This window comes from Molothrus aeneus, chromosome 16 (assembly GCF_037042795.1).
Source record: "Molothrus aeneus isolate 106 chromosome 16, BPBGC_Maene_1.0, whole genome shotgun sequence".
Taxonomy (NCBI): Eukaryota; Metazoa; Chordata; class Aves; order Passeriformes; family Icteridae; genus Molothrus; species Molothrus aeneus.
The window spans coordinates 15,337,052-15,364,476 of NC_089661.1; the positions used below are offsets into that span (position 1 = coordinate 15,337,052).

Genomic DNA, 27,425 nt, shown 5'->3' on the forward strand with positions numbered 1-27,425 from the left:
AGCTGTCCAGTTTAGGAGTCATGATATAGCCATGCCTCCAGGTCAGAGTGGATTAGGTGGGTACAAGTGGAGGAGAAGAGAGGCATCCCAACTGGCCTTGGGTAGCTGCACTCTGGTCCCTGGATACATCATTGGCTTCAAACTGCCAGAGGGCAGGGTTAGATGGGATATTGGGATGGAGTTGTTCCCTGGCACAGAGTGCCCAGAGAAGCTGTGGCTGCCTCTGGATCCCTGGCAGTGCCCAAGGCCAGGACGTGGAAGTCCCTGAATGAACCTCAAGGTCCCTCCCAGCCCAAACCATTCCATGATCCACTGCCCCAGTTCATCTGTGCAGAGCAGAACCACTGCCTGCCCAACCTGTGCTGCCTCCCTCAGCCCCAGCTGCGCCCAGAGCTGCCCCTGCAGGACTGTCACCTCCCAGTGTGACAGCAGAGCCCCCGTCCCTGCCCTCCCTCCCTCCCTCGTACCTCCCTGCAGGCGGAGCTGCCGCAGCCGGGCCGTCCCCAGCGTGGTGCTGTGGCTCTCCTGGCCAGAGCCGTTGTTGTACAGGTAAGGGAGGAACACCTGGGACATCCACACCCAGAACTGATCCGACCTGCGGGGGGGAAGGTGTGAGATTGCTGAGTCAAAGTTCCGGGGGCTTTGGGGCACGCAGAAGCCACATTGATGTGCACAGAGAGCCCAGGGCTCTGCAGGGACAGCCCAGTGATCCCAGTGCCAGACTGGGCTGCTGGGAGCTCCCAGGGCTGTGGAAAATCAGCTGGGAAAATTGAATCCAGTTAAACTCATGTGCAGAGTGAGGAAAGACTCTGGCCAAGATGCCATTTCTGGCTCTCATGACCCTGTTCATGGCTACAACTTGAGGCCGTAAATTCTGAAGACAGAGAAGCTCTTGTGCTTTACAGCAGCTCCAGAAAGATCAACATCAGCTCCCACAGCCCTTTTCCCACTGGGGAAATCACTAAACCTCACAGAAATTAAACCTCTCAATCCCCAGAGGCCCCTCTGCTCTCCAAGGGAGCAGCAGAACCACAAACAGGAGATGCTCACTGCTGTGGAGTGCCCAGCTGCACATGGGCACCAAGGAACCTCTTATGGGACAGAGTGTGGAGCACAAGCCCAAGAGCTGAGCCCCCTGCCCCCCCCAGGGGCTGGCAGGTACCTCTTGATGAGCAGGAAGTCGTTGCTGCCCAGCTGCTGTTTGATGGAGCTCTGCAGGAGGAAGGCCTGGCCGGTGCGGGAGGCGTCCCCGTAGTTGGTGAGCAGGACCACCAGCAAGAACATCATGTAGATGAGGAAATTCTGGGAAGCAAAAGGTAAAAATGGGATTGCATGGAAGGGCTGGATCCCAGTCCTGCAGCAGAGCAGTGCTGTCCATGGCCACGCAACAGGATCAGACTTAGAGGCTGAGAAACTGAGGCAGGAGCTGGAGCCAAGCACTCAGGACACCCCAGCCTGACTGGGAGGGCCCACACTCAGATGTGTCAGAGCCCTGAGCACCAGGCAGCAGGAGATGTCCCACCTTGAGCATCCTGTGCAGCAGCTTGACCTTCCTGGCCTCCTCCTTGGCCTGGAAGAGGGCAAATCCCTGCGGGGGCCGGACCTTGCTGATCCTCTCGGACACGTGCTCCACACAGGGCTGCTCCACCAAGGTGTCATCCTCCTCTGGGTGCAGCCTCTTGGCAACCAGGGAGAAATAGAGGGCTTCCAGCAGCACCTGGGGCACAGGGAGAGGGCTGAGCCTGCAGGGAGCTGGGCCACATCAGCATCCAGCAGCAGCTCCCACAGGCCCCTTGGCACAGCCAGCAAGGCACAGCTCCTACCTGGACCTCCAAAACCAAGTGCCACCAGCCCTGCCACCAGACCTGCCTCTGGTGTCCACATTCTACCCTTCCTGAGGGATGCAGGGATGGGAGGGACCATTCAGTGCCCACTCTGACCCCATTTCTTTGTGGAAGGCCTTGTCAAGCATTGGAAGGGGCTGCCCAGGGCAGTGGTGGATTCACCAGGCCTGGAAGTGTTCAACACCCACATGGATGTGGCACTTGGGGACTTGGGTTAGTGGTGAACACGGGGGTGGTGTTTGAAGGACTTGATAATTTTAAGGGGCTTTTCAGACCTCATCAATTCCATGACAGTGATCAGCAGCTGGACAAGTTAACTCCAGCTGTTAACTCCATGTACAGGTCAGTGCTGCTGCACTCGTGCCACACTCACCTTCAGGGGCTCCCAGACCAGGAAGGATGCCAGGAAGCTGAATATCCCTGAGATGAGCCACATGAGGGCCACGCTGGAGGAGAAGCCCACCCCGATCCACACGGAGACGCCCGCGGCGGCGGCCAGGAGCAGGAGGCTGATGCCATGGGCCAGCAGGGAGCACCAGGGAGGGAGCAGGCGCTTCCTGAACGTCTGGTCTGCAACTGGGGGCAGCAGGAGGAGCAGGGAGAGCAGCATGAGCATCACTGCAAAGGCCCCCGTGGGCACAGGAGGGGCTGGGCTCAGTGCTCACAGCAGCACAGAGCTGCCAGCAGCCTGGGAGAGTTTGGAGGGACCAGCCCACACATTCTGCAGGGAGCAGAACCTCCCCAGGGGACACTGCAGGGGCTGGCACAGCACAAGTTCTGGCCCAGGCAGCACTGAGATCCAGGCTCCAAGCAAGAGAAGCTGGCAGGAAACAGCAGCGATATCCCAGGCAGGGAGCAGCCCTTCCCAGGGCTCCTTCTCCGTTTTATTTCCCATTTAGCCCACAGTGCTGTAGTGTGGGATGGGCCCTGTCCCCTCACAGCCCGGGGGCACAGCCTGGTACCTGTCCAGGTGGACTTGGCTGATCTGCTCACTTCCCTGGGAGGAGGTGCCACGCTCTGCCCTTTGTCGTTCAGCCTCTGCATCATCACAGTCTCCACCTTCTCCCCGAACACGCTGGACCTGCCAGGCACAGGGGGAGCCTGCTGAGAGCTGTGCCACTGCTGGGCCTGTGCTGAGCAGGCTGGCACCAAGGGGGCTGAATGCCAGTGCCAGCACCAGGGCTGGGACATCACACACATCCCCAGGGCACAGACACTGCTGTGTGTCCCATGGACAGGGCCTGACAGTCCCTCCCCTCCCCTGGCTGGCCAATCTGCAGTGGCTGGGGGCTGCCAGCCCTGGGGGTGCTGGTCAGGGTGCCAGCAGGGTGTTCTGGGCTTGGTAACACTACAGGGATTTGGGCAGAATCCCCTTCTCCCTCCCATCAGTGCCATGAAGGGAGCCCTCATCCCAGCACATTGCCCAAAACTGCTGGAGACACAGCTGTGGCTTTAGGGGAGGTTCCTGGTGGCTCCTGGAAGGGTGGCAGTGCCCTCCTGGAGCTGTGGGGGCTGCAGGAGCCATGGCCAGCAGGGACAGAGTGACCCGTGAAAGCATCCCAAAGGCAGCTGAGCCCAGCTGGGTGTGAGGGAGGCTCTGGCCCCGAGGGGCTCTGCTCCCCAGCCACTCACAGGCCTGAGATCAGATCTGTTTCTGCCCTCATGTACGGCCCCAGGTCCTGGGAGATGCCGCTGGCTCCATCTGCCAGGATCTGCCGGATCAGATCCTCATCTGGGAAAGAGAGAGCACAGACAGCGTCGGCAGGAGCTCAGAGCACAGCCCCCAGCACCACCCCAGGGCGTGGCTCAGCACCTGCTGGAACTGGGGAGGAGGAGGAGGGTGACAGCCATGTCCTCCCCCTGGGACAGCCCTCCCCTGCTCCCTGTCCTGCAGCTCCTGTCCGTCCCAGCTTGGCCACAGAGCTGCTTCAGAAGGCCAAGTTCTCCTTCTCCAGCCACTTCCAGAGCCTCAGGGACACCCTGTGGCTTTGACACCAGTGAGGAAGCGCTGGCTGCTTGCAGCATTCCCATGGGAACACACCTCTCCTGGCTCCCAGTTTGCTGCCCACCAGGATTTCTGTTTTTCCAGACTAAAAGCAGGCACAACCCTCCTGCCCTGCCCTCCAGGGTGCAGCCAGCGCTGATGGCAGCAGCTCTGCCCGAGCCAGGGGCTCACCTGAGGCTGAGAAGTACCGGGGCTGTCCCTGGTGGATGCCAAGGGACAGCGTGTCCTCCTCGGGGCCCAGGGGCGCCTCCAGCCCCAGGTGGCGGCTGGCCCGGCCTCTCTTCAGCTTCTGGATGGTGTTGCCCATGATGGAGGGGTCGCTCAGCAGGTCTGGCCAGCTGAGCAGGGCCTCGCTGGAGGGCCAGGGCACCAGGCTGAGGGAAAATGGGAATGGGGGGTCAGGAATGAGGGGAGCAGAGAAAAGGAACCTGGTGGGACTGCAGAAACAGCTGTGGGAGCCAAGCCCAGCCCAGCCAAGCACAGACTGAAGCCCTGCTTGCTCCATCTCCAGAAACCCACGCACCTCTTGGAGTCCTCCAGGAACAGATCTGTCTTGGTTTGCTCAGAGAAGGCCTGTGGGGAACAGGAAGGTTTCAGGAGCAGGACACGGGTGTGAGCCTGCTCAGAGCAGTGGCTGGGAGCACCGGGGGTCACTGAGCTGCTCTTAGCCCCGGGCACCTCCAGGAGCCTGCCCAGCTGCGGGGAGGGAAGCACTCACCTCTGCCTGGAGCCCGGGGAAGGTGGGGAAGGAGCTGTCAAGGATTGAGGAGTCCAGGTAGTTGTCGATCTCCAGGGACTGCTGGTCTGAGTGAGTCACGGTGTGGCTGATGGAGACCTGCAGGGCACACGGGAGGGACAGAGGTGACACTGCCACTGAGACCAGCCCATCCTCCTCTGACCCCAGTAGCCACATGTGCCACAACCAGGGCCATCCAGGCTGTCCCAGCTACAAGCCCCCGAGCCTGAGAGCTTTCCCCGTGTGCTCTCAGCAGCATCAGCCACATTAGCTGCGCATCAGCCCCCAAGCAGCTGGCTGCAATACTTAATGGGGCTGCTAATTGTGCTTAACTAGTCGGTAAATCCCCAGCTAATCCTGCCCAGCTGCCTCAGCTGAGCTTTGCCCAGGGCAGGCATCAGAGAGGCTCCACTGAGCAGCTCCTGGCTCCTGCCTTGGGCATTTGGGTGCCTGTCACACACACTGAAACCCTGAGCGAGGAAGTGCCTAAACAGCTTCTGAAATCTGCCTTTTGGTGCCTGGGCACTGACAGAGGCCAGCAGTGATCTGAGCGCCGGGAGGGAGGCAGAGGCCAGGGCAGGCCTGGCCCTGGTGCAGCACAACCTGGCAAGGGCAGAGCCCAGCTGCAGGAGAGAGGTCCCAGGAAAGGCAGAATTCAGCCTCCCAAAAGCAAAGCTGGTGCCTCCTGCCCACCTGAGCAGCCTGCAGCCATCCCCTCTCCTTACCTTGCCACGAGCCATCCGGAAGAGAAAGAGAATGACCAGGTAGAGAGGGTACACGACCACGCTGGACACCAGGCCAACAGCCACCGTGTCCACAGTGACAGGGAGCAGGCTGGACACGGCCACCTTGCTGCAGGGAGGAGCACACAAAGTGTCAGCAGGAGTACTTGGGGTGGCCAGGCCAGCAAGCAGCAGACAAAAGGGCACAACCAGGAATTCCAGATGTGCACAGAAGGAAACGGGCCTGGAAACCAAAATCAGGCTGGTTTTGGTCATCCATGTCCCGGTGCCAGACTCCTCAGAATGGGGAGGGCACAAGCAAGGAAGCTCTTCCCAGCAGATGGAAAATGTGTCCTGCCCTAAGGGGATAGGCAGGAGGAGATGGACACCCAAGATGGACACTGCCCACCACACCAAACACACCCGAGGTGGACGCTGCCCACCACACCAAACACACCTGAGATGGACACTGCCTCCACACCCTATACACACCTGAGATGGACACTGCCCACCACACCCTTTACACACCTGAGATGGACACTGCCCACCACACCCTATACACACCCGAGATGGACACTGCCCACCACACCCTTTACCCACCTGAGATGGACACTGCCCACCACACCAAACACACCTGAGATGGACACTGCCTCCACACCCTTTACACACCTGAGGTGGACACTGCCCACCACACCAAACACACCCGAGGTGGACACTGCCCACCACACCCTTTACACACCTGAGATGGACACTGCCCACCACACCAAACACACCTGAGGTGGACGCTGCCCACCACACTAAACACACCTGAGGTGGACACTGCCTCCACACCCTTTACACACCTGAGATGGACACTGCCCACCACACCAAACACAGCTGAGATGGACACTGCCCACCACACCCTTTACACACCTGAGATGGACACTGCCCACCACACCCTATACACACCTGAGATGGACACTGCCCACCACACCAAACACAGCTGAGATGGACACTGCCCACCACACCAAACACACCTGAGATGGACACTGCCCACCACACCCTATACACACCTGAGATGGACACTGCCCACCACACCAAACACACCTGAGATGGACACTGCCCACCACACCCTTTACACACCTGAGATGGACACTGCCCACCACACCAAACACACCTGAGATGGACACTGCCCACCACACCAAACACACCTGAGGTGGACGCTGCCCACCACGCCGTACCACACGGCGTTGGCGCAGAGGAAGAGGAAGATGAGGAGGCAGCAGCAGGTGGCCCTCTGGACGCGGGTGAAGCGGGAGCGGGGCGGGCGGTCCCACAGGGACAGCCACACGTGCTTCTCAAAGAACCCACGCTGCAGCTCCGCCACGAAGATCCGCCAGAAGCTCCTCAGCTCGCTCTCACCTGGGGACAGAGGGACACACTCAGGGTGGCTGCAGCACCTTGGGGACCCAGCTGAGCTGGCCACATCCATTCCAGGAACTCCAGAGTACCCACACTGCATCCACAGGGGCCCTCCCCATGCAGTGCTCCAGGTCTGAGGATGAGGGGCTGGAAAAGCTGCCCAGCAGAAAAGGATCTGGGGGTGACAGGCTGAACATGAGCCCAGCTGTGTCCAGGTGGGCAAGAGGCCAATGGCACCTGGCTTGTACCCCAGGGCAGTGCCTGTCCCTTGTGCAGGGCATTGCTGAGGAACCTCCAGTCCTGGGGTCAGTTCTGAGAACCTCACAAGAAGAAAGTCCTGGAGGGGATGGAGCATGTCCAGGGAAGGGAACAGAGATGGGGAAGGGGCAGGAGCACCAGGAGCAGCTGAGGGAGCTGGGAAAGGGGCTCAGCCTGGAGATAAGGAGGGGCCCAGACGCCAGGGGTGAGAAGGAGCCAGGGGATGTGGGGCACTCACTGGCAGCAAACACCTCCCTCTCCACCAGGCCGTCGTTGTCCTCGCTCTCCACTGACAGCCAGTCGTTCACCAGGAAGAAATAGCTCTTGCTGCTCTGCAGGTCCCGCACGATGACGTGCTGCAGGTACCACGAGGGGCTCAGGCCTGAGCGGGGCACACAAAGCAATTATTTCATGGCACACATTTCCTGGGTGAGCCCGCGAAGCTGAGGGGCCACATGAGCACTGTCAGTGGGACAGTGACACGACTGTCACCGATGGGCACTGCACAGCACCCACGAGGGAAGCGTGGCGCAGCCACCTCACCCTGAGGTGACATTTACGATCACAGTGCACAGCACATTGCATCCTCTGTGTCTGGGGTGGCACCTGGCCAGTCTGTGAGGAATCCCCCACAGCATCCCCGCGATCCAGCAGTGACCAGGGGCCAGCTCCCGCGGTGCAGGCCCCTCCATGTCCCACCTTTGTTGTCGTGCCAGATGCGGATGCGGCAGAGGCTGCCCAGGCTGCGCTCCGTGGCGATCTGGAACACGTCCAGGCTGTTGCGGTGGAAGGCGTTGTCCCCATCCAGGTGTCTGTGGCCACTCTTGTTGTCCACCCCGTAGAGGGCGATGCCCACGTGGGCCGTGGTACCTGCAGGGAAGGAAGGGGCTCCCTCAGAGAAGCCCACCCGAGGTGAAGCTGCTCCCCAGCCCTGCCTGTGGCAGCTCCATCTGCAAACCAGCCCATGAAGAGAAGCCAAACTTTGTGCCTGCCTGCTGTTGGGAAGGATTCAATTATCTTGTTTGACTTTTGAAGCAGTGACAATGGTGCCCTGAAGAGCCAGGAGTCAACAGACACACTGCTGTTTGCAGAAGCTGAGATTAAGATATGTCCTGAAAGCAGCCCTGGGTTTAGGAGCTGTTTTACTCACATTGCTCTTTGGCAGCTCCACGAGCAGGTGAGGGAAGGTGTGCCCTTTTCATCTCCTGGCAGGAGTGGGATGCCAGGTTTGAAAACACCACTGCCACACAAGGGAAGGCAGCACTCCCCTCCCTCACCCCTCATGCACAGCTCTTATGGAGCCCAGCCCTGGCTGTGACAGCTCTATCTACAAACCAGCCCACGAAGGGAAGCCAAACTTGGTGCCTGCCTGCTGTTGGGAAGGATTCAGAACAAAGTGATGGGTTCTGGAGGACAGCAAAAGGAGCCATCCAAAGGGCCAGCTGGGCAGGAGAGGGTCAGAAGTGAGGAACAACCTCTGCCTCTGCAACCACAGCCCAGTCAAGGAAGGCAGGATGGGGGGATTTCTCTCCTGGGTGGTTCCTTCCACCAGCAATTGCATTTCCCAACACAACAGCCAGTGGTGGAGCAGTCTGGGCTAGTGGAAGGTGTCCCTAACTATGTCAGGGGGTTGGAACCAGAAGGTTTCTGAGGAACCTTCCAACCCAAACCATTCTCTTGACCTGCCCCATCATCAGACAATAAAACCTGGGAATGCTGTGGGAAGCCCTGGAGTGAAGCTGCAGCTCAGCTCTGGGCCCTGCAGGGAGCATTCAGAGCGTGTCGTGCTGAGGTGGGACCTCAGGTGAGCTACAGGTGTCCCCTTGGGCAGCAGGCACGGGAGCAGGCTGTGGGCTCACCTGAGCCTCTGCCCCAGCCCGTTTTCACCAGGATCTCGTATTTGTACATCCCGTTCTTGCCGCAGAAGGGGATCACCCCCACGCGGCTCAGGTCGATCATGTCCAGCTTGTGCACGATCAGCGCGGCCACCGAGTAGGTGACAAAGCACACGGCACACGTCAGCAGCACGATGTAGTTCAGCCCTGGGCCTGGAGCCTGCAGAAGAGAAAAGTGTTGAAAGGCAAGCCCAGGAGGATCCCGTTCCCATTCCCTTCCTGGCCATGGCCCCGCTCACAGCCACGGCCCCGCAGAGCTGGCAGCAGCAGCAGCTCCTGCTCACGTCACAGGGACACAGCCAGGGAGAGCTGGATGCCCCTGGGAAGCAGGAGCAGCTGGCAGGTGCAGCTCCCTGGGATCAAACAGCGCTGGGTGACAGCTGGGAGGAACCTTTGGCATCTCCCTAGGAGGGGAGCACAGCACAAGGTGTCCAGGCCAGGGACTAAAGCCATCTGCAAAGGTCTGTTTCCAGCCAGGATTCCCAACCAGGGAACACAGCTTCCCCTGAGCTGTGCCCATCTGCACCTCCCAAAGGCTCCCAGATGCCTGTGCTGGTGCCAGCTTGGACATGAAACCAACAGGAGCCTCTGGCTTTGCTCCAGGTGACAACAACCTGTTCTATGTGTGACAGCACGGCACAGGCTCTGCTTTGTGGTACTCACGGGAAAGATGAACTGGACAGAGTTTGGGGGCACAAACAGGCTGGCCCCAAAGGCTGTGAGGTGCTGGGTCAAGCACACAGCCTGGTCTGGCCTGGTCTCCTCCAGGGGGACAATTCCTTCTGTCTTCCAGCGCTTCTCCTGCTCGCTGAAGTACTGGCACAGGGACGTGTACAGCCCCAGGGTCACCTCCACTGCCGACCAGCTGAAGTGGTTGGTGATGTTCAGGTAGTATTTCTGGATGGGGTCGTCCGTTCTGGGGAAGGGAAAGAGCAAGGAGATGACTCCCCTGCCTCCTGAAGGGACACCAGCCCCATTCTGGTGGAGGTGTGACCACAGAAAGCCTCCAGCCACAGGGGCAGGGATGCACTCAGAAAGGAGGAAAAGCCCAATGAATGTGGTATAATTTACACCCTTTGGCTGTGCAGATACTCAGGGGCTCCACAGACCACCTGATCACCCCTCACAAGGATCCACAGCACAGCCTGAGGCTGACAGGGAGGCTTCTCTTACCTGGGTGAGGTGAAGAAGGTGTAGAGCTTGTGGTCACTTCCAGCCAGGGCGTCCAGGCTGATTCTCTTGGAGGCAGAGCAGTTGTGCTCGTTGGGCTCAGGCTCGTGGTGGAGATAGGCCATGATGAAGGGCTCGGGCTCACTGGCCAGGTAATGCTCTGTGGGGAGGGGAAGGAACAGAAAGGGCTTTAGAAACCCCTGGCAGGCTCAGCCACAGGTCTGGGGCTCAGGGAAGAAGGAATGCAGGGAGCTGTGGGAGATGCTGTTCCAGACTGTGCCCCCTCAGTGTGCACTTCAGAGGATCCCTGAGCGCTGGGTACCACTGGGCCTGCCTGGGAGAGGGACTGGACAATGCCTTCCAGGGCTAATGTGGCTCAACAGAAGGGCTGGGAAAAGCAAAAGGCTTCTCAGGGCCAGAATCCACGAGCAAGGATGACACTGGGCATGGAGATTGTCCAGGACAGCCAGAACCTCGACCATGCAGCATGGAACCTGCTGCTGGCACCCAGCATCCCCTCCCACACTGGTTATCCCTCACACCCAGCCCTCGTGTCCCACAGGAAGGACCAACAAAGAGATGGATTTGTCTGCCCTACCATTGAGGACTCTGTAGGTGAGCTGAAAGTGCAGTCCTGCTTCCCTGTTGTTGCTCTCCATGATCACAATCAGGTTCACAGATGTTCTTGCCTCGATGACTTCAGTGCCAGCCACGAGATTCTCAGGCTCTGTGCTGTTTGAGACCATCACAGTGATGGCTTTCTCAGAGTCCAGGCTCCCTATGGGGATCTGCACCCCGTTGTGTGTCTGGAACTCCATGGAGGCCACCTTGGTGGACACGGTGTAGTTGCTGATGTAGCCAAAAGGGAAGGGATTGGAGTCCACTTGGAACATGACTTGGATGACATCCGTCAGGTTGGAAAGGGTGGAGTTGAAGGCCTGGGGGATGGAGAACTGGCAGTTTGGTGTGTTTTCGTAGCAAAGCAGGTTAAAGGGGTCAGACCTCTTGCCTCTGGCCTTAATTTCTCCTCCCACCAGCTCGAGGGGCTCTTCGTTCAGCACCCGGGATTTCATGAGGATTCTCATCAGGCTGGAAGACAGGTTGTAGGCTTTGGGAGCCAGCAGCAAATTGTGGGAATCAGCCAGCAGCTCCTGGGGCTTGGATTCTTGTGAAACTGTATTGACAAGGTGGATCAGGTCACCTGCCAGGAGAGAAATGAAGAGGAAGTGGTAAATGGCCTGGATAACTGCTACAGTCAGGAGAACACCTGACACCTTCCCAAAGCAATCAGACAAGGTTTTCCTTGCTGTCTTCTCACTGTTCCTCTGCACATGACCTTCCCCACCGGAGTGTTCATAGCCCAGAGCTAAAAGCAAAGCTGTCAGCAGTTCCTGCAGCCTCTCTAATTTACCAGGTTTGGTGAGGAATACTTAATCACCACACGCTTGATTTCCCTCCTGTGTAGTGAAGAGAACCACAGCTCAGGAAACAGGGAGGGAACGGATAAAACAAACACATGTTCCCAAGCTTCTGCACTGTAAAATGCACAACACTCAGAAAGGAGTGCAGAGGTAACCAGGGGTGCAGAGAAGGTGTCTCTGCTTCCCTCCAGGTCACCCAGGTGGGAATTTCCACACAGTGCTCCCAGAAGCCCCAGTGAGGTTTGACAGCCTCCTTGGACTCCAACCAGGAAGACAGGCATCTGGAAGCCATAGCTGTTACTCGCTGTTTACTAAAAAGAGAATCCCCTGGAGTATTAGTGAGCTTATTAGGAGTATTAGTGGGTTATATTAACAACTGTCAGATGGAAATGTCCACAGAGCAGCTGCCAAAGCCAGGACAACCCTGGGAAAAGCGCAGGGAGCAGAGAGGGCTGGGATGCCACACTCCAAATGGCAGATGCAGCTTCCTAAAAATCTGTGCCAAAGCCCAAAGGGCAGAGGAGGGAGCCTGAAAGCTCCCCTCAGGCTGCTGCTGCCCCTGGGGCTGTGCCCTGTCCCCAGCCAGAGGACAAGGCTCACCTGTGATGTTGAGGATGTTGTCGGCGATGCCAGTCGGGGTCACTGTGCCCTGCGTGGTCTCTCCCTGCAGAATGGTCATCATGGTCTCCAGCTTGTTCAGGGTCCTTGTCAGGCACGACTTGCACACCAGCTCCTTGCTCACCACCTGCAGAGGGACCAGGGTCTGACAGAGCAGGAGCAGCCCAGGGAGAGCCCAGCTGGCTCTGCTCTCAGGAGATCTTTCCCCTGCTCACCCTGACAGTGGCCAGCAAACTTGTTGGTAGCCCTGTGACCGTGGTCACAAGGGTTTTCAGGATGAAGAAGAGACGAGAATGTTGACTCCATGATCAGAAGGCTTGATTTATTATTTTATGATATATGTTACATTAAGACTATACTAAAAAGAAATAGAAAGGAAAAGGTTTCTTCAGAAGCTAGCTAAGCTAAGAATAGACAAGAATGGATAACAAAGATCTGTGTCTCAGACAGAGAGCAAGAGCCAGCTCTGCCATGAGTGGTCAGTAAATCTAAACATCCACAGGAGACTAATCATAGGTCTACCTGTTGCATTCTATAGCAGTAGATAACCATTGGTTACTTTTGGTTGCTGAAACTGCAGCTTTTCACAAGGAAAAATCCTAAGAAAGGATTTTTCATGAAAGATGTCTGCGACATAGCCCCAAGACTCTTCCATCTGCCTCCCATGATATTCCCAAGTGCCAGTGTACAGGCAGGCAGAGGATGCCTGGCAGAGGATGCTTTTGGGTTGGGAAGAGGAATAAAGGGAGGAAATTGTTGCCCAGAGAAGCTGCGCCTGTCCCATCCCTGGAAATGTTCAAGGCCAGGCTGGACAGGGCTTGGAGCAACCTGATCCTTCCAACCCAAGCCATTCCAGGGTTCTGTGATTCTAAATTCACGTTCCCTGGTGTGCACTCACAGGGACCAGGCACACCTCCCCCCTGGGACCACACACAGCAACCAAGCAGGAGGAGCTGCATGGGATTCCTCCATCCCCTCCACGACCTCCAATGGAAGCAGGATTTAGCCCCAGCCGAATCCATTTTGGTGTCCAAATCCTCCTGAAGGCTGTGGGAGGAATCCTGCCACTCAGGCATGATGGATGTCCCTCCCTCTGCTCCCAGATGTGTCCAAGAAACAGAATGTTCCAGCCATGGCCTGGAGCTTCCTGCACTCTCCAAGGCTGGATGGGAGGGACTGAGGAACACATGGAAGCTGTTACAACCCCCTTCCTCGCTCTTATTCATCTTTTTTCTTTTAATCATCACAGGATTCAGCCGTGATTCACCATATGTTTTGGTGAAGAATCAAAACAGCATCTGCAGGTCTTGAATTCCCCCTTTTCTGCTTTATTTGTAAGCTCTGAGAAGCCAGGACAGACTGTGTGAATTGGAGTCAGGAATCAGGGAGGTGGGGAAGACACTGGGTTATGGGGAGGAACCACCCAAGGGCAGCTCCTACTCAGGGAGGAGAATTGACCAAAAAGTCCAAGATTCTTTTTTTATCCCTCCAGGAGAAACTAATTCTGATTTTTCCTCTCCCTTGTAGGTAAAATCAAGAATGTACCAGCCCTGATGGACACTTGTGCAGGAAAGGAATGTGTGAACTCCACTTGTCTCAGCCACCTGGGAATTTCTGGAGTTCTGTTTTCCTAAGCTTTTCATTCCAGCCCAGAGCACAAAGTAATCCTGGAATGTCAGCTTTCCCCGTGGAATAAAACTTCTATTTCTAGACCTAAGCTCCCACAGCAAAACCAAGTCACGAGGCAGGAGGAGGTGGGAGAGACAGAAACAAACTGCTCCAGCATGGAATGGGATGTGCTCAACCCCAAACCCGGACAGAGGGGCACAGAAAGAAGGGATTTATGAGGTTTGCAGGCTCAGAGGCAGGGGAGGGAGCAGCTCAGGACTCTGTGGGTGGGATGCAGGGCCTGCCCACACTGACCTGGCTGCAGGGCAAGCAATGCCAGGGCCAAGGAACCTGACCAGGCCCCAAAGCAAAGATTAGGGAGGGAGGGAGGAGGAGCCAGAGCAGCCTGGCTGAGCACCAAAGCACAAGTGCATTACCTAACTGTGCTCTCTTCCCTCCTAAATCCACCAGCACCAGCACTGGGAATGGGGGCTGCAAACTGCCAGGATCCCAGTGCTTCCAGTGAGCAGCAGAGCAAAGCAGAGAGGGGTTTCTCATCTTGTAGGGCAGAAACAGGGCTGGGAGCAGCATCACACCTGGGCACTGGTCCCTGGCCCAAAGCAGCTCCACTTGTGTTACTCCTGATGGGAGCCCAGCCTGTCCTCACAGATTCTGTGACTCCCCCAGCAATTTATTCCAATGTTTCTGGAGCCCCTCTGCTCTGGGAGAGCTGGGGGGGTCCAGCCTTGAGCTCCTTCCAGTGCCTCAAGGCTCCAGGAGAGCTGGAGAGGGACTTGGGACAAGGGATGGAGGGCCAGGACGATGGGAAATGGCTTTAAGCTGAAAGAGGGAAGATCAGATTGGATATTGGGATGGAATTGTTCCCTGGAAGGGTGGGCAGGCCCTGGCACAGGGTGCCCAGAGCAGCTGGGGCTGCCCCTGGATCCCTGGCAGTGCCCAAGGCCAGGTTGGACAGAGCTTGGAGCAGCCTGGGACAGTGGGAGATGTCCCTGCCCATGGCAGGGGGTGGCACTGGGTGAGCTTTAAGATCCTTTCCAACCCAAACCATTCCATGGCTCTCCCATTCTCCAGCCCGTGGAGGCCTCTCCTGCAGCTGCCAACCAGAGGAGCAGCACAGAGCAGGCAGGGGCAGAGCAGGAAGGGGCAGAGCTGGCAGGGGCAGAGCTGGCAGGGGCAGAGCAGGCAGGGGCAGAGGTGGCAGGGACAGAGGTGGCAGGGGCAGAGCGGGCAGGGGCAGAGCGGGCAGGGGCAGAGGTGGCAGGGGCAGAGCGGGCAGGGGCAGAGGTGGCAGGGGCAGAGCGGGCAGGGGCAGAGCGGGCAGGGGCAGAGGTGGCAGGGGCAGAGCGGGCAGGGGCAGAGGTGGCAGGGGCAGAGCGGGAAGGGGCAGAGCGGGCAGGGGCAGAGCGGGCAGGGGCAGAGCGGGCAGGGGCAGAGCAGGAAGGGGCAGAGCTGGCAGGGGCAGAGCGGGCAGGGGCAGAGCGGGCAGGGGCAGAGGTGGCAGGGGCAGAGCGGGCAGGGGCAGAGTGGGAAGGGGCAGAGTGGGAAGGGGCAGAGCAGGCAGGGGCAGAGCAGGAAGGGGCAGAGCAGGCAGAGGCAGAGCGGGCAGGGGCAGAGGAGGCAGGGGCAGAGCGGGCAGGGGCAGAGCGGGCAGGGGCAGAGCGGGCAGGGGCAGAGCGGGCAGGGGCAGAGCAGGAAGGGGCAGAGCGGGCAGGGGCAGAGCGGGCAGGGGCAGAGCGGGCAGGGGCAGAGCGGGCAGGGGCAGAGCAGGAAGGGGCAGAGCAGGAAGGGGCAGAGCGGGCAGGGGCAGAGCGGGCAGGGGCAGAGCGGGCAGGGGCAGAGGTGGCAGCACCCAGGAGGTCAGCACAGAAGCCCTGGCAGGGCGGGCAGTGACACCTGTCCCTGTGTGTGTGGACAGAGCCAGGGGAGCACAGCAGGCCCTGAGGAGCTGCAGGCTGAGGGGGGGCAGGCCGTACCGTGCACTGGGCCAGGGCAGCTGAGATCTGCTGGATGTCATCCACCGTGTTGACCTTCAGCGCGTTCAGCGTCTCCGTGATGGTGTTGCGGGTCCAGGTGCGCAGCTCCAGCTCCTGGCCAGCCTCGGGCTCCAGCAGCACCGACCGCTCGTACTGGGGGGTGGGAAACACAGCAGGAGTTGAGGAGGGTGGAGTGGGAATAACACAGTGAGGATTGGGGAAGATGAAGCAGGAAAGCCTTATCAATATGATTGCCTGGCAAAAGATTTTGAGAATATGGAAACTATAAGCGAGGTTGAAATGAAAGCAAGCTTTGAGATCCCTCAGTTACTGAACAACTGGAAAACAATGGTGTGGCCACTGAAGGTGATCCCCTTTTGATGGAACAACACCCTCTGCTTGCAGACAGCTCCAAGGGTCCGAGCAGACCCTACTAGCTTGGCAGAAGGGGCCCAAAGAGGAGTTTTTAGGGTTTAAAATGTAGCACAGTGTGGTAATGTAATGATTCTTATAGGCTGTATGTAAATGCTGTAAGATTTGTATGTTGTATTAGATTGGTTAGTGAGAATTAGAATATTCAGCACAGAAGAAGATTTATTGTATTGTAATGGGAACTTCACTCTCTTACCCCTTTTACTCTCTTATGCTTTTGCTCTCTTGCCTCTCTTATTTTCTCACCCTCTCATCCTCTCTCCCCCTCTCATCCTCTTGGGCCTGCTCTGAGCTGTGGCTGGCAGCTCCCAGCAGGGCCCTGCCCCCAGGCCCTTTGCAATAAACCCCAAATCCCAAAAGGCCCCTGCCCCCAGGCCCTTTGCAATAAACCCCAAGTTCCCAGCCCTGGCTGCAGAGATCTCTCGTCTCCGTTTGTCCCACCTGTGCTACCCTCGATGCTCCTCCAGTGAGGAGCGGTGTCAGAGGCTGCTGAGCTGAGCTGGAGTCGCCTGTTCCCTGCACTCCACGTCTCCTGCCTCTGCTTCTCCCCAGAGGGATCCATCTAATGAGCTGATTTTCCAGCAGAACTTCCTCACTGTCACTCCTGCTCTCCAAGCAATTATCTGAACAGCCTGGCACTCAGCAGCCGACTAGTACCTGGAGTGCAGTCCTTATCCAGCTAAGCAGGGTGCCTGCGCCCAGGGGGATCATCCCTGCCTGCCTTCCAGGTGTGCAGCAGCCTCTTCCTGGGCAGGGAAACGGGAATATAGCCCCAAATTCCTGCCCTGCCTATAGAGGATGTTGTACAAAATCTGGCCCAAAAATTCCTCTGGTGATTGCAAAGACTTCTGGAGGCTCCCCTTGGGCAGAACGAGCTGTGTTACCTCATTTAAGATGGTGATGAGGGCCAGGGAGTACTCGATGACCTGTTGAGGGTCCCCTTGTTTCACCAAGCCCTGGAGCACGGTGTCAGTCTGATTGTAGAGCCAGTGGGAGAGGCTGGGGAAGCCCTCGGGGAGGCCGATTTCCATGGAGCTGCAAGGAAAGAGGGACCTGGGTGAAGTGCAGGCTGGGCTGGGAAGGGACAGGAAGGGAGGGAGGTGGGTGACCCACAAAGGCAGCACTGCTGCTGCTGCCCTGGTGCCCCATCTGCATAACACCACAGACCTGCAGCCTGGCTCCTCACTGGCCCTGCCCTGGACTCCATGATCCCAGGAGTCTTTCCCACTTAACAATTCCAGGAGTCTATGAAAGCAGTGGGAAAACCTCCCTGTCAAGCAATGATCCACAAAGATTTTCTGTGTGCACTTCTGCTGAGCCTGCCCTCCCTCTCCTACCAACAGCCTCTTCCAGGAAGCCATCTCTTTGTCACAGACATCTTTTATGAAAAATCCTTTCTTTAGGATTTTTCCTCCTGAGAAGCTGAGAGGCCTCAGGAACAAAATGTAAACAATGGTTATCTGGTGCTGTAGAATGCAACAGGTAGATCTTTGATTGGCTCATGTTAGTTGCTTCTAATTAATGGCCAATCACAGTGAGCTAGCTCGGACAGAGAGTCTGAGCCACAAGACTTTGTTATCATTCTTTCTTTCTTTTTCTATTCTTAGCCAGCCTTCTGATGAAATCCTTTCTTCTATGCTTTTAGTATAGTTTTAATATAACATATATCATAAAATAATAAATCAACCTTCTGAAACATGGAGTCAGATCCTCGTCTCTTCCCTCATCCTCAGACCCCTGTGACACGGTCACATCCCTTCACCCCGGACAGGGATCCAGTGGCCAAGCCACGAGCCTGGGACAGGGGAGCTGAGGCTGGGCATGGGGCTGAGGGCCAGCCCAGCTGGCTCTTACCGGTTGATGGCCACCACGGTGGCTCCCAGCTGGTCCTGCACCAGCACGGCCACGGACACCTGGAAGCCGCTCTCGTGGAAGCCGGGGGGCAGGAAGGCGCCGTGCTCGGCCCGGCTGCCCTTGTACACGCACAGCTCCTGCCAGTGCCCGGGCCGGCGGCGCGACGCCAGCAGCGTGAACACCAGCGGCCCCTGCGCGTCCTCCGTGTCCCGCCAGCCTGCAAGGGAAACCCAGAGAGCTCTGACAGGGCCTGGGGAGCTGCAGACACCGCCCCGGAGGAGCCGGCACTGCCCCTGCCCCGCCAGCCTGCAAGGGAAACCCAGAGAGCTCTGACAGGGCCTGGGGAGCTGCAGACACTGCCCCGGAGGAGCTGGCACTGCCCCTGCTCCTGCCCCTGTCCCTGCTCCTGCCTCTGTCCCTTCTTCTGCCCCTGCTCCTGTCCCTTCTCCTGCTCCTGCCCCTTCCCCTGTCCCTGCTCCTGCTCCTGCCCCTTCCCCTGTCCCTGCCCCTGTCCCTTCTCCTGCTCCTCACCTGGGGACTCCCATCCTGCTCAGCCCTGCAGCACAAACAGGGTTTGGAGTGACCCAGACTAGTGGGAGGTGTCCCTGGCAAGAGACAAGATGGTCTTCAATGACCACTCCAAACCATTCCAGGATTCTCTGATGGTTCTATGGACCTGCCCTTGCTGCTGTCCCAGCAAGGGTCCCCTGCTCTGGCAGACTGTCCCCAGAACGAGGACAGCTCAGGAACTCCATCAGGCTGCATTGGTGCCTTTGTTCTCTGTGAATTTTTGTGATGTTTAGGGGTTTCTCCTTGGGTGTTTGGGTTCTGTAACATTTAAAGGGATTATTAAAAATTCATGATCAAAATAAAAAGGGAGAATAACTCTGCTGGGACTGGGAACAGCACTGACAAAAGCCACAGCTTCTGTACAAGCCCTGCAAAGCCTGACCTTAGACAGAGGCTCAGCCTTCCGGCAGTTCAGCATCTCAGGAACAACTGGGTGCAGGATAAAACCTGCACAAAGGTTTCCCTGCAGCTCCCAGGAATTATGGGGAGTTTCATGGGAGCTGGGCAGTTGGGAAATTCACTGTGTGTTTGCCAGTGAGCCCCAGTGAAGGTGCTGGCACTGCCACTGTGTCTGTCACTTCAGCTTAAAAACAATCACTAAGAGCTGAAATTCTCACCATTCCAAAGAGGAATTGATTCCAGCATCGTTCTGGATAGCTCAAAGCACACCAAAGTTAGAAGCCCATGACCCTGACCAGGTTTCTGCTGCTCCCCCAGTCTGGTGCCCAGCCCCCTGGAAGCAGCAGGGTTCATCCCCTCCCAGCGTGGCTTCCCGGCACTGTGCACAAACAGCTCTAATCTCCACCACGGATCATTTGGGGAAATCTGGTTTCCAGAGGCACTTAGTCCTTGGCCCAAGGCTACGGGACATCGGCCAGGCCACTTTTCCAAAGCTGGGCTCGCTGTTGCTGTCTCTGCAGCTGGTTGGGAAGGTGGCTCTGGTGGGAACATCCAGCCCACACAGCAGAGACGGCCCCACTGCTTCGTCTTCTCATTCTTCCCACATACTGTGACTCAGTTTTGGGCACCATCTTCATTTTCCTGCACTGAAATACCCAGTCCCTCCCACAAGAACTGGCCTGGCCTGCATATCACCACTCACCTAAGTGAGTTAGGAATTTTTAAACTGCCTGCCCACTCTGGGGAGTCTGGGAGCTCCACAATTCAGGCACACAAAGCTGCTCATGGTCCAAACCACAGCTGAGCCCAGCCCTGGCCAGCAGCACCTGGGGGCAGCAGTTTGGGGTGAAAGGAACCCCTGTGGCAGGATCAGGGGGTGATCAGGAGGAGCAGAGGGCTGGCAGGGGCTCTCACCTGCACACTCAAAGTGCACCTTGGTCTCCAGCGCCCGGAGGGGCCCCTCGGGGGACAGGCGGCAGGACCCCCCCACGGGGGGCTGGTTGGGCAGCAGGTCGATGGAGGCAAAGCCCTCCTCCCCCGTGGTGAGGTCTGTGATGTGCAGGGTGAAGGTGTAGCCCTCGCCATCCCTCAGGGCCCCTGGCCTCAGCACCAGGTTCATCCCTGTGTCGCCGGTGGACGTGGTTGTTCTGTCCAGGATGAGGGACTTGTTCTTGAAGCTGTGAGCTGCCCACCTCTGCAGGGGGAAAGACACCAGAGGTTTGGTTTGAAGCTGAAGTTATGTCCTTAAAATGTTTTCAGATTGAGTCTTTTATAAAAAGTAACAGATTTCTAGTGGGAGCGTCTGCCAAATTTGCAGTTGATAATTCAGCTTTAGTCTTGTGTGCTACAGCAACAAGAACTGGAACCTTTCCAAAATGTCTGGTGGGAATATTTCCACTGTGAGATCTACTTTAGTTTCTGAAATTACATCACCCTCCAACAGAATATTTCATAATACAGAGTACAAAACACAGGAAATAAATGAAGGACTGGTGGAGTCTCCACGGGATACCGTGTTTTATGTGCTTCAAGCTGAACGTGGCCTGGGTGGTTACTGTTAATAGCACAAACCTACAATTGTGATAACAGGAGAAACAGTGAGATAACCAAGTAGAAAATGCCAAGCAAGGACATGCTGGGCCTGCTGGGAGCAACATGACTTCCAGTTCTGAGACTGCTTCACTCCACAGGCTGCAGGGGAAGCTGGAATTAGAGGAGGGCACACGAGGAGAGACTGAACCACCTCTGCTTGAACCATCAGAATAATGGGCAAAATGCCAATCAGCAGGGAGAAAAACCACTTTACAGGTCTCTTATAGGGGAAAAAAAAAAGTGGCTTTTGTGTGGAAAGAGCTGGTCACTCATGGCTTTGGCTTAGAATGACCCCACAAGGACTCAGCCAGGCCCACCTGCTGCTGCTTGTGGCCAGGGATTGCTTCCCCTCCTTGTCTCCACAGCAATTTAGGTCAGGACCTCACTTCCCTTCCCCTTCCACCTCTGCCTGCCCCTTCTCCCAGAGCCCCCCAGAGGTGAAGCAAAGCCTTGTGACTTTACCCCAAGCTTGGAGTCGTTGTGACAGTTCTGGCAGGTGCCCTCCAGGTACACGTAGGAGCTCTTGCTGACCTCGTAGACAGACTGAGCCTTGCAGGAAACGCACTCCAGGGACACAATAGGGACTCCTCCCCTCTTGATGAACACCTGGGAAGGCAAGAGGCTCCATCAGAAGGTCTGACACCAAAACACGGACACCTAACAGGTAAGGATGCACCCCAGCACCTGGTGCTACAGGGAGGAATTGCTCTGCACCGGCCCAGTGTGTGCTAAGAAACAGCAGGAAGGGATTCCCAAAGGACTTGGGGTCAGATTTAAGCTGCACCTCTGCTCTTACACTGCCCAGTTCCGTCAGTGATTTGCAAGAGCCACCCAACGCCAAGTTGGGCTGGTCTAGGTTATTCTGGATTTATTTATTTACACTTTTTAACTACATAAATGACTTCTGAAACGTCCCTCTGGTCCCTGGTGCTGAATTCCCAGCAAACCCCGCTTGTGCTGCCAGGTGGGGATGGAAGAACCACCTTGTCCAGGGAGCAGCCCGTTGTTCCAAGCTTTCAGCTGGAATCTGACTGCACATCTCCAGACATCCACCACACCTTCCTGGCAGAGCACTCGAGGAGCTCTAGAGGCACCAGTGGCTCAGACACAACAGCAGCTGAACTCTGACTCCTGCACTCTGTCTAAATTCCTTTAATCCCCAAGGAAATGGGCTTGTCCAGCACTGGACTGAGCCCTCTGCCCTGGCATAATGAGTGTTATGAATTCAAAGACAGTAATGAAGACATTGTTTAACATGGCAGACTCTTAAAAGGGGATAAATATTCCCCAGCCCTGCGCTGGAGCCCCGCTCATCCCGCCAGTATCTGCAGATTTCCTGCGACACTGGGAGCATTGTTTTGTGCTCCTGCATGGAAACCAGATAGTACGGAATGTCCTTGAAAGACTATCAATTTCATTTTTTTCTTTTCATCCCGCAGCTCTGGTTTCAAACCCGGGCTGTAAGAGTTTCCACTTCCAGCCTGAGTCCATCTCCAGTTGCCAACTGCACCGCGATGGACGTTCCCGACAGGACCTGAGCGGGTGCGCTCGGCCTTGGGATTCGTGGGACAGAAACGACGTGCCCTGAAAAAATCCTCCCCTAAAAGAGCTTGGAAGGTGAGAAGAGAGGAACTGTTGACAGTAAAACTGAGCCCTGGCTCTTAGGAAGCTCTCTGGGTAAAAGGAGGGCAGAGCTCGTGGCATGTGAAGAGCTGGGAATGCAGAAGAGTGGGATAGGAAGTTTCCTTTCTCCTATAGAAATTTCCTTGGGAAAGGGACTAATTCTTCCCTGTGAGGGTGGGCAGGCCCTGGCACAGGGTTCCCAGAGCAGCTGTGGCTGCCCCTGGATCTGTCCAAGGCCAGGCTGGACAGGGCTTGGAGCACCCTGGGATAGTGGAAGGGGTCCCTGCCCATGGCGGGGGCGGCACTGGGTGATCTTTAAGGCACTTCCACCCCAACCACCCCATGACTCTGTGCCTCAGAGGTGGCTGTGCCAAGCAGAGAAGGTGACAGCTGTGCGTGGTACGTACGGTTTGGTTGGTGGCCTCAGGACTCATCCCTTCCTTCCTGACAGTGAGGTCGAACGTGTACTCCACATCTGCCTCTAATAGAGCTTTGGAAATTGTGACAATTCCTTCCTTGGCACTGAAATTCAGAGAGCACCCTGCAGCCGAGCTCTGCTTGCAAGGAGAAAAGAACTTTCAAACCCTCCTTGGTAAGGGTGCACATCGGGTTAGTCCACAGCCAAAACATTCAGGTCCACACAGAGTCACTGTCACAGACCTTGCTGTGCAGTGCCACCACTGGGGTGGGAGAAACAGGGCGTGTGTGGACAATAAAACACATTATCCTACTCTTCAGGTTAGTAAACAGTAGTTGGAATACTCCTGTATTTCATCTGAGTTTAATATTTGTAGTTTACAGCAATTAATTCTTCATTAAACACCTTACAAACATTGCCAAGCAACACAAAAAGCTCACATTAAACCAAAAAAGTCCAATCCCCACACGCTTCAAATTTGCTACTTTGAGACAAAGCTAGAAAACATGACATTGTACACGCAAAAGAGTTCCACATTCAATCAAAAATGCTGCTGAGGTGGATTCCCATGGGGATTTGCCAGGCAGGTCTCCCTTGCCCTTCCATCAGTGCAGGGTCAGATCCCTGCAGCACAAGGACAGTGACCTGCTGGTGACCACAAGCTGTGGTCACTCGACCTCTCCAAAGTCTAACTTAGCTCCCTGATGGCATTAGAGACATTTAACTGTTAATGGGAGAGGGACCAGAGCCCTGAGCTCCCACGCTGCATCAGCAGCTCTGCAGCACCCTCAGTGCACAGAAACAGCAGCACTGACACCGGGGACCAGAGGCCGAGGGCCAGGGAAGCAGCAATGCCCATGCCTCCCTCCCAGAGCCAGCCCCTCTGCCCTGCCCAGGGGCACTGCACTGCACCACACCTCACACTAATTTCTGTATCATCATCCTGCGCTGAGAACTGAACCTTTGCAACCCTCCTGCCAGAGCAGCTCTGTTAGAGATGCTCACAAAAGCTTCCCTCGACACCATTTCACCCCAGACATGTTTGTGGTGGAGCCGGAGCTCCCAAATGGTCACTCTGGCTAGGGAAGGCTGCTCTTACCTTGGAGGAGGATGTGCAGGACCACTCGTACAACAAGGGGGTTTGTTCTCCATCATCCAAGTTCGGGTCGTAGGATTTCTCCCCATCCAGGATTAAGTCCTGGGTGTTGGACCATACACGGTACGACCCCCCATCAATGATTGGGACCAGCTTGCTCGGGATCACAGTCACGTTGGCAAAGATGCTTTTGGACAGCGGGGTGTCTCCAAAGGAGACAATAAACATGAAGCAGTAGTTCCCAACTTCCAGGCCGAGCTTTGGGATAACCAGCTGGGGCCTGTTCACGTCGACGTTAGGCAGCCGGATCCTGCTGGAGTCATCCAAGTTCATGCAGCTGGGTGCTCGGTAGATCTCCCACAGGTGCTCTGTCTGGTACTTGAAGCACCCTCGGAGGTCAATCTGTGCCTCCAGGTAGTTCCTCTGGGATCTCTTCATAACCACCTGTGGTGGCAGGGCCAGCTCCACCTCAGGCTCCTCGCACTCCAGGACTTTGACGGTGACAGTGAGCTGGGCTATGAAGAAGCTGATGAGATTGGTGGCATTCACCTCCACCAGGTAATCCCCCGGGCTCAGGTAGGAATAGTTGGCCACTGCAACCCTGGTGGTTTGAGTGGAAGAGCCATCCCCAAAGCTCCACAAGAACTCAACGCTCCTGCTGCTGGGCACCACCACGGCTTCAAACAGCGCTGTCCTGTTGACAAAGGCATTGGTGGCACTGAGGGACACCTGGACTATGGGGTCCTGCACCTGGATGGTTCTGGTGATGTTGACACTTCCCAAATCATTGAAGGCAGTGAGGTGGATCTCCAGCAGCCCTGCAGCTTCTGGAGCATAGGAAACTCTGTCTCCCGACGCAGCTACCACGGACCGGCCTCGCTCCTTCCACAGGCAGAACTGCCAGGAGAAGGACACGCGGGAGCCGCTGCCCACGCGGGCACTGAAGCTCTTCTCCGTGCCCGTGGGAATGCCCTCCTCGCAGCAGTTCAGCAGCCTGACACCCTGGATGGGCTCCAGGACAGAGATGAGCACCTGGGCGTGGGCGATGCTGATCTGGTTCTGCACGGTCACGGTCACCAGGTAATCGCCGCTCTTGGTGAACTCGTGGCTGTACCTGGAGCTGTTGAGCACCACGGAGTAGTCCCCACTAATGCTCACCAGGTAACTCACAGAGGTACCTGACAGCATCCTGATCTCAAAGGTGACCTGTTCTCCTGGCTCCACCACCTTCTTGCTGGCGACGACTTCCAGGCCTTGAATCCTGTCCAGCACGGAGATGTTCCGGCTGGCCAGAGCCCAGCTGATGTCGTTGGAGGCGTTCAGATGGACCGTGTACCAGCCTGCCGTGGGGAACGTGACTGCCACGGACTGGCCACTCAGTGTGCCATTTGGCACCTCCCACAGCCAGGTCACTTCAGTCCCCCTCTGCAGCTCGCCCTCAAAGACCACCGTGGAGCCTGAGGAGACGTACCTACAGTCCAGCTCTGCTGTCCCTATACTCAGCCCCTCGATGACCTCCTCCACACACACAGAAACAGTGGCATTGGTTGAATTCAGCTTGTTTTCTGCTCCCACAATGACCTCAGTCATCCCAGGGCTTTGGAAGGAGTGTATAATAAAGGGTTCAGAGGTGACAGGAGAGGAGCCATCCTCCAGGTACCACACGTATGTGACGCCAGTGCCACTGGTTATGGTGGCACTTATGTTCACAGAGGCATTAACAGCAGCTGGGTTGGGGAAGGCATAGGGCTTTAGGACACCAAGGCTTTCAATGAACTCCAGTGTCCTGTTAGCAGTGGCACAGCCCAGCATGTTGGTGGCCTTCAGGTAGACAGTGTAGTTCCCAGCTTCCAGGATGCTCAAGAGGAAGGTTTTCCCAGTGAAGGTCTGTACAGCATTGCCATCCCTTTGGACCACCCAGCTGTAGGAGATGTTTGTGCCCTCTCTCACCACGGCCTGCAAATGCAGTGTTTTGTTAGTTGGGAAATACAAGTCCTCCACCAGGTCCATGCTGGCCACCTGCAGCCCCTCAATCTGCTCCAGGACGTAGACAAAGATGCTGTCCTGCAGCGAGCTGATCTTGTTCTCGGCCGTCACGATGACGTTGAAGGTGCCCACGGAGCGGAAGGTGTAGGAAATGGTGGAGGAGCCCTGGATGGGAGTGCAGCGATCACAGAGGATCCACGAGTAGCGGATGGCAGTGCCAGCCACCAGGGTGGCCACAAAGCTCACCGAGCCATTCAGTGGCACCACCGTCCTGCTGGCATTGACGGTCAGGCCAAAGAGCCGCCGCTTCACCGTGACGTCGATGGTGGTCTCGTTGGAGCTCACGTCATTCTGCCCCATCACTGTAATGCTGTAGTGCCCTGTGCTGTTGTAGGAGTGGGTGGCCACTTGCCCGGGCTGGACAGTGCCATCCCCGAAGTCCCAGCAGTAACTCACTTTGGTCCCATTCATGCTGGCAGAGAACAGGTAGATCTGGTTCAGCTCCAGAACATCCGTCCCGTTATACTCAATCTTTGCTACCCCAACTGGCTCCTGGACCTCCACAAACGCCGTGTCATTGTTGAAAGAGACATTGTTGGAGACGGTCACTGTGACCAGGAAGACTCCTGTGTTCTTGTAGGTGTAGGTCACTTCAGTCCCACTGGACCTGGTGGACTCGTTGTTGCCGAAATCCCAGCGGTAGCGGTACTGGTAGGGAGGCACGGCGCTGACCTGGAAGGAGGCCTCTTCCCCGAGCCTCACAAAGCGTTTGGAGGGGAGGAGGGTGACGTTGAGGATCTCTGGCTCCACACAGACACTGGTGAAGTAGTTAGCCTTGTTAAAGCTGCTGGAGAGGGTCAGCGTGAGCGGGAACGTCCCGCTCCGGGTGAAGTTGTGCATCACCACAGGGTCCCCGCTGACTGTGACATTGGAGGAGCCGTCTCCAAAAGTCCAGTCAAAGATGTACTCCTCAGGATTCCCCGTCACGTAGGCGGTGAGCTGCACGTCGGGGTGCTCCAGGATGCAAGAAGTAGGCTCTATTTTGAGTATTTCCAGGACAAATATCCGGACAGGAACAGCCTGGGAGACAGAGTTCACAGGATTCATGGCTGTCACGTTCACGGTGCAGTTGATGTCCTTTACGTACACGTGTTCCACCACTGGCACCTGACTCCTCAGCACTGTCCCGTCGCCCATGTCGAAGATCCAGGTGATGCTGTCCCCAGTGTGCACAGAGGCGTTGATGGTGACAGCTGCCCCCTGCTCTGCAGCCTCGTCGGCGGAAACGCGCAGCCCTGTTATCTCCTCGAACACCTGGTAGCACTCCACGGTGTCCACGCTGCTCACGGTGTTGTTGGCTGTCACGGTGACGTTGTACACCCCTCGGCGGGGGTAGCTGTGGGTCGCTGTGGGCTGGGGCTCTGTGAGCAGGGAGGAGCTGTCCCCAAAGTCCCAGGTGTACACCACGCCGTACGGGGACGGCAGGGCAGTGGCTCGGAAGGTGACCGGCCGGCCCACCACCAGAACATCCTCCTCTGCCTCCACCTGCACGGCAATCAGGGGGCTGTGAACCTGGACTGGGCTCAGGTGGGTGAGGTTCTCGTACTGGTTGGACACAACAACCATCAGGGCATATTCTCCTGCATTGGGAGAGAGCAGAACAAGGGCAGGGTGAGGACATGCCTGACAACAGTGCTGTGGTAGGTGCGTGGTGAGACAGGGGCTGCAGTGTGCTCCTGTGCTGTGCACACTCTGGGCTGCCCTGCTCCAGCCCAGGACCAG

General features: G+C 56.9%; 1 protein-coding gene across 1 annotated transcript in view; it reads right to left on the reverse strand.

Moving 5' to 3' along the window:
• The window catches only part of PKD1 (polycystin 1, transient receptor potential channel interacting), an 83,523-nt gene that overhangs the window by 7,299 nt on the left and 48,799 nt on the right, over positions 1–27,425 (reverse strand). Inside the window, exons 15-39 of the mRNA XM_066560600.1 lie at positions 23,661–27,283; positions 22,551–22,697; positions 20,983–21,126; positions 19,843–20,122; positions 17,959–18,175; positions 16,989–17,139; positions 15,673–15,825; positions 12,053–12,197; positions 10,630–11,232; positions 10,035–10,191; positions 9,525–9,777; positions 8,826–9,021; positions 7,666–7,836; positions 7,205–7,348; positions 6,498–6,708; positions 5,311–5,437; positions 4,568–4,684; positions 4,373–4,422; positions 4,021–4,223; positions 3,477–3,576; positions 2,807–2,925; positions 2,218–2,420; positions 1,523–1,717; positions 1,163–1,302; positions 468–595 (exon numbers count right to left, since the gene is read on the reverse strand). Of these exons, the coding sequence (XP_066416697.1) occupies positions 468–595; positions 1,163–1,302; positions 1,523–1,717; positions 2,218–2,420; positions 2,807–2,925; positions 3,477–3,576; positions 4,021–4,223; positions 4,373–4,422; positions 4,568–4,684; positions 5,311–5,437; positions 6,498–6,708; positions 7,205–7,348; positions 7,666–7,836; positions 8,826–9,021; positions 9,525–9,777; positions 10,035–10,191; positions 10,630–11,232; positions 12,053–12,197; positions 15,673–15,825; positions 16,989–17,139; positions 17,959–18,175; positions 19,843–20,122; positions 20,983–21,126; positions 22,551–22,697; positions 23,661–27,283 (7,977 nt within the window). The remainder of the gene's footprint in view (positions 1–467; positions 596–1,162; positions 1,303–1,522; positions 1,718–2,217; positions 2,421–2,806; positions 2,926–3,476; positions 3,577–4,020; positions 4,224–4,372; positions 4,423–4,567; positions 4,685–5,310; positions 5,438–6,497; positions 6,709–7,204; positions 7,349–7,665; positions 7,837–8,825; positions 9,022–9,524; positions 9,778–10,034; positions 10,192–10,629; positions 11,233–12,052; positions 12,198–15,672; positions 15,826–16,988; positions 17,140–17,958; positions 18,176–19,842; positions 20,123–20,982; positions 21,127–22,550; positions 22,698–23,660; positions 27,284–27,425) is intronic.